Below are 11,686 nucleotides of genomic sequence, written 5' to 3' on the forward strand. Positions count from 1 at the left end.
TCTGATCAGTCTTCTCCTTGTATGAGCTGAAAGTTTAGAGGGACGGCCAGGTCTTGGTAGATTTGCAGTGGTCTGATACTCCTTACATTTCAATATTATCGCTTGCACAGTGCTCCTTGGGATGTTTAAAGCTTGGGAAATCTTTTTGTATCCAAATCCGGCTTTAAACTTCTTCACAACAGTATCTCGGACCTGCCTGGTGTGTTCCTTGTTCTTCATGATGCTCTCTGCGCTTTTAACGGACCTCTGAGACTATCACAGTGCAGGTGCATTTATACGGAGACTTGATTACACACAGGTGGATTGTATTTATCATCATTAGTCATTTAGGTCAACATTGGATCATTCAGAGATCCTCACTGAACTTCTGGAGAGAGTTTGCTGCACTGAAAGTAAAGGGGCTGAATAATTTGGCACGCCCAATTTTTCAGTTTTTGATTTGTTAAAAAAGTTTGAAATATCCAATAAATGTCGTTCCACTTCATGATTGTGTCCCACTTGTTGTTGATTCTTCACAAACAAATACAGTTTTATATCTTTATGTTTGAAGCCTGTAATGTGGCAAAGGGTAGCAAAGTTCAAGGGGGCCGAATACTTTCGCAAGGCACTGTAGTTGTAGTACGAATAGTGGGGGAAGATAAATAAACAGATCAACGTTTACAATGTTGTTTGTGCTCCACTGGTTGCCGTTTACTCAGGGCAACTGGCCACAAATCTTACTGCCTGGTTCACATCTCTCTCTAACTTCCGGGAGAGCCCATTTAAAGAAAATATAAGTCAAGTCCCTCCCTTTATGCATGCCTAAGCTCTAACCATCAGTGACATAATGTTCATGCTAGTCCCTCCCATAACACAAAACACCATTGAGCAGCATGTCAACACATGTTGAGAAGAAGAAGAAACAGTTAAAGGAATCGGACAATCTATTTTCTGGACATAAAGATCTTGGGCTTCAGCAAGACCAACTCTGAAGTGAACTGCTTATCCAAACTGTTGTTTTTATTATAACCAAACATAGAAATGGGAACAATACATATCTGCGTAAAACGGACGTTCATTTTCATCTGTGTCTTGATCGGGGTAAGTTATCGTCCAGTATTTTGGCCTGTTAATATTCGAGTTGATAAATCAATTTTTTGTAGGAGCAACGTTTTTTAATACAGGCAAATGTTTTGTAATTATTGCCGGTTATTTATTTATATTTACTTCAACGCAAGTAGTGAGAGTTGCAGTTTACACGCGACGGAATAAAGAGCAGTGCCACTTTCATCATCACTAATGAGCGAGTTGTTCTATAGACCGGTATTGAAAGAAGCACTCAAATGAAATAGAAATGCATTTAATGTTGCAATTAGGCTACTGGGTTTTGATCAGTATAATCCTCGCGCTGCTAAATGTTTTAAAGTCATGAGTTATGTTTATTCTCATCTTCAAATAGGCCTACTGACCTTAGTTATCACGTTTTTGTCAGAATATTAGGATAGTCAATAACTGATATTCGATTTTTATAAACAGCTGACTAAGTAAATATTTCAGCTATTCCTTTCTTAATAATGTATAATTTCTTAGTCTATTTCTTAGTCTAGATATAATATATGTAAATACAATTTACTGTCTGCTTACAAACATTTGTAGATGGCGTTGGTCAAATGCATTATTGAAGTTATGAAGAAATGGATCCCTCAACTCCTCTGAAACAAATGACTGTATCAACCTTTACTGTGCATTATCAGTAGAATTCTCAGAATAATACCCTGTACATTGTAATGACTGTATCAACCTTTACTGTGCATTATCAGTAGAATTCTCAGTATAATACCCTGTACATTGTAATGATTGTATCAACCTTTACTGTGCATTATCAGTAGAATTCTCAGAATAATACCCTGTACATTGTAATGATTGTATCAACCTTTACTGTGCATTATCAGTAGAATTCTCAGAATAATACCCTGTACATTGTAATGATTGTATCAACCTTTACTGTGCATTATCAGTAGAATTCTCAGTATAATACCCTGTACATTGTAATGATTGTATCAACCTTTACTGTGCATTATCAGTAGAATTCTCAGAATAATACCCTGTACATTGTAATGACTGTATCAACCTTTACTGTGCATTATCAGTAGAATTCTCAGAATAATACCCTGTACATTGTAATGGCTGTATCAACCTTTACTGTGCATTATCAGTAGAATTCCCAGTATAATACCCTGTACATTGTAATGATTGTATCAACCTTTACTGTGCATTATCAGTAGAATTCCCAGTATAATACCCTGTACATTGTAATGACTGTATCAACCTTTACTGTGCATTATCAGTAGAATTCCCAGTATAATACCCTGTACATTGTAATGATTGTATCAACCTTTACTGTGCATTATCAGTAGAATTCTCAGAATAATACCCTGTACATTGTAATGGCTGTATCAACCTTTACTGTGCATTATCAGTAGAATTCCCAGTATAATACCCTGTACATTGTAATGATTGTATCAACCTTTACTGTGCATTATCAGTAGAATTCTCAGAATAATACCCTGTACATTGTAATGATTGTATCAACCTTTACTGTGCATTATCAGTAGAATTCCCAGTATAATACCCTGTACATTGTAATGACTGTATCAACCTTTACTGTGCATTATCAGTAGAATTCCCAGTATAATACCCTGTACATTGTAATGATTGTATCAACCTTTACTGTGCATTATCAGTAGAATTCTCAGAATAATACCCTGTACATTGTAATGATTGTATCAACCTTTACTGTGCATTATCAGTAGAATTCTCAGAATAATACCCTGTACATTGTAATGACTGTATCAACCTTTACTGTGCATTATCAGTAGAATTCCCAGTATAATACCCTGTACATTGTAATGATTGTATCAACCTTTACTGTGCATTATCAGTAGAATTCTCAGTATAATACCCTGTACATTGTAATGATTGTATCAACCTTTACTGTGCATTATCAGTAGAATTCTCAGAATAATACCCTGTACATTGTAATGATTGTATCAACCTTTACTGTGCATTATCAGTAGAATTCTCAGTATAATACCCTGTACATTGTAATGATTGTATCAACCTTTACTGTGCATTATCAGTAGAATTCTCAGAATAATACCCTGTACATTGTAATGATTGTATCAACCTTTACTGTGCATTATCAGTAGAATTCTCAGAATAATACCCTGTACATTGTAATGACTGTATCAACCTTTACTGTGCATTATCAGTAGAATTCTCAGAATAATACCCTGTACATTGTAATGACTGTATCAACCTTTACTGTGCATTATCAGTAGAATTCTCAGTATAATACCCTGTACATTGTAATGACTGTATCAACCTTTACTGTGCATTATCAGTAGAATTCTCAGAATAATACCCTGTACATTGTAATGATTGTATCAACCTTTACTGTGCATTATCAGTAGAATTCTCAGTATAATACCCTGTACATTGTAATGATTGTATCAACCTTTACTGTGCATTATCAGTAGAATTCTCAGAATAATACCCTGTACATTGTAATGATTGTATCAACCTTTACTGTGCATTATCTGTAGAATTCCCAGTATAATACCCTGTACATTGTAATGATTGTATCTACCTTTACTGTGCATTATCAGTAGAATTCCCAGTATAATACCCTGTACATTGTAATGATTGTATCAACCTTTACTGTGCATTATCAGTAGAATTCCCAGTATAATACCCTGTACATTGTAATGATTGTATCTACCTTTACTGTGCATTATCAGTAGAATTCTCAGAATAATACCCTGTACATTGTAATGATTGTATCAACCTTTACTGTGCATTATCAGTAGAATTCCCAGTATAATACCCTGTACATTGTAATGACTGTATCAACCTTTACTGTGCATTATCAGTAGAATTCCCAGTATAATACCCTGTACATTGTAATGATTGTATCAACCTTTACTGTGCATTATCAGTAGAATTCCCAGTATAATACCCTGTACATTGTAATGATTGTATCAACCTTTACTGTGCATTATCAGTAGAATTCCCAGTATAATACCCTGTACATTGTAATGACTGTATCAACCTTTACTGTGCATTATCAGTAGAATTCCCAGTATAATACCCTGTACATTGTAATGACTGTATCAACCTTTACTGTGCATTATCAGTAGAATTCTCAGTATAATACCCTGTACATTGTAATGATTGTATCATGTGTTGTATTCTCTTCAGATCATCAGCACCCTCTTGCTGGCCATCACATTATTTGGACATGGGCACTTCCACCAATCAGAAGAAGTAATTGTTATTTTTATAGCTCCTATTACATTTACTAATTATATCATATCGATTTCATTATAATAATGCTGTGTCCATGTAGCTTGGTCCCAGATCTGTTTGTGCTGTCTTTCCAACTCCTACAGTGTTTAGCATGACAACAACCATTGGAGTTGGCTATAGAGCATAAACAGATCTGAGACCAGGCTAGAATCCAGCAGCATCATTGTAATATTATGATTATAAACCCACAATTGCCATATCATTAGTCTGGCTTGTCTTCCTATTCACAGATAGAGATTCTGCCAGGTATAGTAGTTCTGTATGTCCTAGAAGCAGCAACCCTGGTCCTGTCAATCTTTGGGGTCTATGGCGCTCGCAAGGAGAAGAAATGGACTGTGGTTCTGGTAAGCCTACCGAGACCTGTCTCAAAGTGTTAGCCTGATCCCAGATCTGTTGGTTTGTCTTGGATAATTATCATAAGTGTTGGCTATATAGCACAAACAGATCTGGGATCTGGCTACCGGCTTGACTTCTCTGCTGCAAACTGTTCCTTTCTGATAGGTAATGGCATGCCATACAACTCAACTGAAACCAGTCAACACTTTCCCCATGACATGTTTCCCAAAAAGCGTGATAAGTTTGAATGAACCTTAAGTATTGATTTTGCTTGACAACTCCAATATGTGTGTGTAGTTTTCTGTAGGTATGTCACTGGCCAGCCTATACCTGTTTGTGGAGTGCGTGAATGGATATCAAAGCAAACACGAGGTACAGTAGTCTACATATATATATATATATATATATATATATATATATACAGTGCCTTGCGAAAGTATTCGGCCCCCTTGAACTTTGCGACCTTTTGCCACATTTCAGGCTTCAAACATAAAGATATAAAACTGTATTTTTTGTGAAGAATCAACAACAAGTGGGACACAATCATGAAGTGGAACGACATTTATTGGATATTTCAAACTTTTTTTAACAAATGAAAAACTGAAAAATTGGGGGTGCAAAATTATTCAGCCCCTTTACTTTCAGTGCAGCAAACTCTCTCCAGAAGTTCAGTGAGGATCTCTGAATGATCCAATGTTGACCTAAATGACTAATGATGATAAATACAATCCACCTGTGTGTAATCAAGTCTCCGTATAAATGCACCTGCACTGTGATGGTCTCAGAGGTCCGTTAAAAGCGCAGAGAGCATCATGAAGAACAAGGAACACACCAGGCAGGTCCGAGATACTGTTGTGAAGAAGTTTAAAGCCGGATTTGGATACAAAAAGATTTCCCAAGCTTTAAACATCCCAAGGAGCACTGTGCAAGCGATAATATTGAAATGTAAGGAGTATCAGACCACTGCAAATCTACCAAGACCTGGCCGTCCCTCTAAACTTTCAGCTCATACAAGGAGAAGACTGATCAGAGATGCAGCCAAGAGGCCCATGATCACTCTGGATGAACTGCAGAGATCTACAGCTGAGGTGTGAGACTCTGTCCATAGGACAACAATCAGTCGTATATTGCACAAATCTGGCCTTTATGGAAGAGTGGCAAGAAGAAAGCCATTTCTTAAAGATATCCATAAAAAGTGTTGTTTAAAGTTTGCCACAAGCCACCTGGGAGACACACCAAACGTGTGGAAGAAGGTGCTCTGGTCAGATGAAACCAAAATTGAACTTTTTGGCAACAATGCAAAACGTTATGTTTGGCGTAAAAGCAACACAGCTGAACACACCATCCCCACTGTCAAACATGGTGGTGGCAGCATCATGGTTTGGGCCTGCTTTTCTTCAGCAGGGACAGGGAAGATGGTTAAAATTGATGGGAAGATGGATGGAGCCAAATACAGGACCATTCTGGAAGAAAACCTGATGGAGTCTGCAAAAGACCTGAGACTGGGACGGAGATTTGTCTTCCAACAAGACAATGATCCAAAACATAAAGCAAAATCTACAATGGAATGGTTCAAAAATAAACATATCCAGGTGTTAGAATGGCCAAGTCAAAGTCCAGACCTGAATCCAATCGAGAATCTGTGGAAAGAACTGAAAACTGCTGTTCACAAATGCTCTCCATCCAACCTCACTGAGCTCGAGCTGTTTTGCAAGGAGGAATGGGAAAAAATTTCAGTCTCTCGATGTGCAAAACTGATAGAGACATACCCCAAGCAACTTACAGCTGTAATCGCAGCAAAAGGTGGCGCTACAAAGTATTAACTTAAGGGGGCTGAATAATTTTGCACGCCCAATTTTTCCATTTTTGATTTGTTAAAAAAGTTTGAAATATCCAATAAATGTCATTCCACTTCATGATTGAGTCCCACTTGTTGATTCTTCACAAAAAAATACAGTTTTATATCTTATGTTTGAAGCCTGAAATGTGGCAAAAGGTCGCAAAGTTCAAGGGGGCCGAATACTTTCGGAAGGCACTGTATATATATATATACACAGGTAACTGTCAAAATAAAGCAAACACAAGCTACAGTAGTCTATATATATATATATATACATATATACACACACACAGGTAACTGTCAAAATAAAGGAAACACGATGTACAGTAGTCTATATATATATACATACATACACAGGTAACTGTCAAAATAAAGGAAACACGAGGTACAGTAGTCTATATATATATATATATATATATATATATATATATATATATACACAGGTAACTGTCAAAATAAAGGAAACACTTACATAAACTGTCTTAATAGGGTGTGAAATTGTGTCACTTCTCTTGCGTTCTGTGCAAGCAGAGTCAGGGTATATGCAGCAGTTTGGGCCGCCTGGATCGTTGTGAACTGTGTGAAGACCATTTCTTACTAACAAAGACCGTAATTAATTTGCCAGAATTTTACATAATTATGACATAACATTGAAGGTTGTGCAATGTAACAGCAATATTTAGACTTATGGATGCCACCCGTTAGATAAAATATGGAACGGTTCCGTATTTCACTGAAAGAATAAACGTTTTGTTTTCTAAATTATAATTTCCGGATTTTACCATTAATTACCTAAGGCTCGTATTTCTGTGTGTTTCTTATATTATAATTAAGTCTATGATTTTATATTTGATAGAGCAGTTTGACTGAGCGGTGGTAGGCAGCAGCAGGCTCCTAAGCATTCATTCAAATAGCACTTTCCTGCGTTTGCCAGCAGCTCTTCGCTGTGCTTCAAGCATTGAGCTGTTTATGACTTCAAGCCTATCAACTCCCGAGATCAGGCTGGCAATACTATAGTGCCTATTAGAACATCCAATAGTCAAAGGTTAATGAAATACAAATGGTATAGAGGGAAATAGTCCTATAATTCCTATAATAACTGCAACCTAAAACTTCTTACCTGGGAATATTGAAGACTCATGTTAAAAGGAACCACCAGCTTTCATATGCTCTCATGTTCTGAGCAAGGAACTTAAACGTTAGCTTTCTTACATGGCACATATTGCACTTTTACTTTCTTCTCCAACACTTTGTTTTTGCATTATTTAAACCAAATTGAACATGTTTCATTATCTATTCGAGACTAAATTGATTTTACTTATGTATTATGTTAAGTTAAAATAAAAGTGTTCATTCAGTATTGTTGTAATTGTCATTATTACAAATATATATATATAAAAATCGTCCGATTAATCGGTATTGGCTTTTTTTGGTCCTCCAATTATCGGTATCGGTGTTGAAAAATCATAATCAGTCAACCTGTAGTTCTTTCAGGGCCTTCGAGATATCTGCTTGGGGGGATATACATGGCTGTGACTTTCATTCAACCTTGAGGCAATGTTTATTTGCTGTTCTGGTAAAAATATATTTGAGAAGTTATTGTATGATGGTGCAATGCATCTGATTCTTGACAATTCAATGTACTGTATCTGTCCTTTTCAAAATTCAGAGCTGATTATAGGTTTCAGCTGTGACTATAACACTCAACGTTAACTTGATTCATTTCAAGATGGAGGAGTTAACCAGAGAGGAACATCTAGCGATGATGCCTCTGAGTGGAGCGAATCAAACTGATTTAGAAGGGCTATACAACATGCAGACTAACGTAAGTCACCTTCATTTAATGCTTCTTATGGTCTCTGCTTGTGCCGATTCAAAGTCCCAGGGTGCCAATTCAACGTCCCAGGGTGCCAATTCAATGTCCCAGGGTGCCGATTCAATGTCCCAGGGTGCCAATTCAATGTCCCAGAGTGCCAATTCACAGTCCCAGAGTGCCAATTCAATGTCCCAGAGTGCCAATTCACAGTCCCAGAGTGCCAATTCACAGTCCCAGAGTGCCAATTCAATGCCCCAGAGTGCCAATTCACAGTCCCAGAGTGCCAATTCACAGTCCCAGGGTGCCAATTCACAGTCCCAGGGTGCCAATTCACAGTCCCAGAGTGCCAATTCACAGTCCCAGAGTGCCAATTCAAAGTCCCAGGGTGCCAATTCACAGTCCCAGAGTGCCAATTCAAAGTCCCAGGGTGCCAAGTCACAGTCCCAGAGTGCCAATTTAAAGTCCCAGAGTGCCAATTCACAGTCCCAGAGTGCCAATTCACAGTCCCAGGGTGCCAATTCAAAGTCCCAGGGTGCCAATTCAAAGTCCCAGGGTGCCAATTCAAAGTCCCAGAGTGCTGTTTCAATGTGTGTGTGTCTTTAGGACCAGTTTTCCATATTATGTAAATCAAGGCCTGGACTAAAAACACTTTCATTGGAGATTTCTCCATGGAGGGTTCTTTCAGGACTAGGCCTTAACTATACCTGGTAAATCATGTTTTTAAAATGTCTGTTGTTCTGTTTCCTTCACTTTCAGTTAAAATGCTGTGGGCTCGTACAAGGCTACCAAGACTGGGGCACAGACATCCCCCTCTCCTGTCTCTGTTCTGATGAGGACTCAACAGACTTTAAATGTGTGAGTCTGTGTTAAATAAGTTAACTTGTTGCTGTTGTTATGTGTATGATGAGGAGGATGGGTTTCAATGTGTCCGTCTGTTAAATAAATTATCACTCAAATATGAAAGTGGAAATCTCTTGTCTTTCGGTAAGAGCAATACATTTTTTATTTAAAAAAATAATACAAAACAGATGATGAGGACAGTGACAAGACAACCATAAATAAACTGAGGAAGATGTACATGACAATACTCTAAAAGACCAACAAATACCATAGAACACATTTGGACCAGACACATAATGGATGCCAAGCTGCAGCCTAGTAAGAAATCATGCAGCTAAAGTAAAGCACTGTTTTAAACCATGTCACATTCTATTTCAGGTTGCTCCTGGTAACAATACAAGATTTGTTATTCACTATCCCAACAGTGATATGTCTGAGGATGATGACCACAAGGGAGAAATGGATGAACACATGCTGGTATATAAAGAGGTAAAATCATGTCATTCCACTACACCAGGGATGGGCAACTGGCGGCCATTTTGAAGGCCGTCAGATCAACTAGGCCATGTCAGATAATATCTTTTAGATGGCTAAATTTGTTTACCGGTCAGCTATCTAAACCTGTTATCGTGGTCGAATTACCGCCCATGAGGTCCCCAATGATGTTGTTAGTCAGTCTCACTCTCATGTCATATTAAAAACTGCATACATTTCTCACCACCCCATGGCAAAATGTGTAGAATTGCAGCAAACTTGCTTTAAAACGGCAAGATTTTCTCTACACCCCATGGCAAAATGTGTAGAATTGCAGCAAACTTGCTTTAAAACGGCAAGATTTTCTCTACACCCCATGTCAAAATGTGTAGAATTGCACGAAATGAACTCTAAAATTAAAAAAAATGTTCTCTCTGCTGTCAAGAAGGTGCAACTAAAAAGTTTTTAATTTTGCTCAAAATGTCTTGCAGTGCTCATTGATACAATAAACAGCTATATGTTCAAGTTCTGATATAGTACAGAGTGGATACTCTTGTTTTTTACAAACTCTTTATTTGTCATTTTCAGCCATGTCTTCCCATCCTGATCCCTTTCATGGGCTATGCAATCAGCCTGATGATAGGAACATTAGTAGCACTGACAGCATTATGGGTATGTATTTCATATCTATGTCTGTACTATTTCACCATTTCAGGGTTGGGGTCCATTCAGTTTTTTAAATTCAATAAATAGAAAGTCAATTCCCAAATTGAAAATTGTCTGTCATTTTTCATATGTATTTTTCAATTCAGGAAGTGAATTTCAAGTACCTGAATTGAAAACTTTAGTAGTATTTGTTCATTATAATTATTACCGATGTGGCAGCTAAAAGCTGAATTGCAGTACACATTACATACAAGTAAACAAGAACAATTAAAACATCTAAAAGTCAGGATGCAAACTGAATGATGGATGAATCGACCCCAACACTGTACCATAGTGATTTTTACCGTACCTTTCGAGTGTAGGCCTATTAGATTGAACCATCATCTATCACACTCAGCATCTGGTCACCTGCTCCGTCAATCCTGACTGAACCGTTACTGTGTGTCTGGTCCTCAGGATGTTGGAGTTGCCCTGGCCATCACAATACTCTGCCAGATGAGAAGAAAGGTTGATGTGCCACCTGTGATCTTCACCTCTCAACCACCTGAATACAGGGAGCTGTGTGACACAGCAGAGAGTGTCTGACATGAAATGGTCCTCTTATGAAGGAGACTCAATGCACTAGTCTGAGTGCCAGTCTGTTTGTGCCATCATGACAACTCCTGTCACTCATTTGTGTCAAGCCAAACAAGACAGTGTTGACTTGGCAATGACAGACTGCCACGATGGTCTTTATTTAACTAGGCAAGTCAGTTACGAACAACCTCTTATTTACAATGACGGCCTACCGGGGAACAGTGGGTTAAACTGCCTTGTTCAGGGGCAGAACGACCGTTGGCATTGGCAAGACCACAAACAGGTCTGGGATCAGGTTAGCAATGCACTCATATTTTGTACATACTCATAACACACTTGAAAGGACAACTCAGGACATTATTAGACATTAGACATCTCTACTGTGTTGTCCAAAGTATTACTGTTCAACTGTTTAACAATTTAACCATTGTAGTGCCTCAGTGTTGGTTACAGTGTCTTGAATAAAGGGACAAGCATCTTTTAACATTATGGTCCTTCTTTATTCGACAACCATTTCTTCCAATGACCTTTGTCCTCTCCCCATCCTTATTTCACTTTCTGCCTTTGTCTTTTCCACCTGCTCTCTCCTCTCATCCTCCTCTCATCCTCCTCTCTCTTCCTCTCTCCTCTCATCCTCCTCTCTCTTCCTCTCTGCTCTCCTCCTCTCTCTTCCTCTCTCCTCTCCTCCTCTCTTCCTCTTTTCCACCTGCTCTCTCCTCTCTCTTCCTCTCTCCTCTCCTCCTCCTCTTTCTTCCTCTTTTCCACTTGCTCTCTCCTCTCATTCTCCTCTC

The 11,686-nt window shown here is 38.2% G+C and overlaps 1 protein-coding gene across 4 annotated transcripts; it reads left to right on the plus strand.

The window, feature by feature from the left end:
- The first annotated feature begins 849 nt into the window (after window positions 1-849).
- On the plus strand, window positions 850-11,379 carry LOC139392622 (tetraspanin-8-like). 4 transcript variants are annotated; one of them, XM_071140726.1, is made up of 10 exons: window positions 850-1,080; window positions 4,240-4,305; window positions 4,578-4,691; window positions 4,981-5,055; window positions 8,253-8,348; window positions 9,096-9,194; window positions 9,558-9,668; window positions 10,242-10,325; window positions 10,776-11,038; window positions 11,146-11,379. In XM_071140726.1, the coding sequence occupies exons 1-9, from the start codon at window positions 1,021-1,023 to the stop codon at window positions 10,902-10,904; spliced, it is 834 nt and encodes a 277-aa protein (XP_070996827.1). In that variant the 5' UTR covers window positions 850-1,020; the 3' UTR covers window positions 10,905-11,038; window positions 11,146-11,379. The 4 variants fall into 4 exon arrangements, with proteins under 4 accessions (XP_070996827.1, XP_070996826.1, XP_070996830.1 ...); XM_071140725.1 differs by having other exon boundaries at window positions 888-1,080; window positions 8,205-8,348; XM_071140729.1 differs by lacking the exon at window positions 10,242-10,325 and having other exon boundaries at window positions 889-1,080.
- The last annotated feature ends 307 nt before the right edge of the window (window positions 11,380-11,686 follow it).

The sequence above is a fragment of the Oncorhynchus clarkii genome, chromosome 33, assembly GCF_045791955.1.
Source record: "Oncorhynchus clarkii lewisi isolate Uvic-CL-2024 chromosome 33, UVic_Ocla_1.0, whole genome shotgun sequence".
Taxonomy (NCBI): domain Eukaryota; kingdom Metazoa; phylum Chordata; class Actinopteri; order Salmoniformes; family Salmonidae; genus Oncorhynchus; species Oncorhynchus clarkii.

Bases quoted from the DNA above. Each gene is read 5' to 3' on its own strand.
- LOC139392622 (XM_071140725.1), top strand. From the start codon at position 1,021: ATGGGAACAATACATATCTGCGTAAAACGGACGTTCATTTTCATCTGT. The intron at 8,349-9,095 runs GTAAGTCACCTT...CTTCACTTTCAG, and splicing joins TATACAACATGCAGACTAAC to TTAAAATGCTGTGGGCTCGT. The intron at 9,669-10,241 runs GTAAAATCATGT...TGTCATTTTCAG, and splicing joins ACATGCTGGTATATAAAGAG to CCATGTCTTCCCATCCTGAT.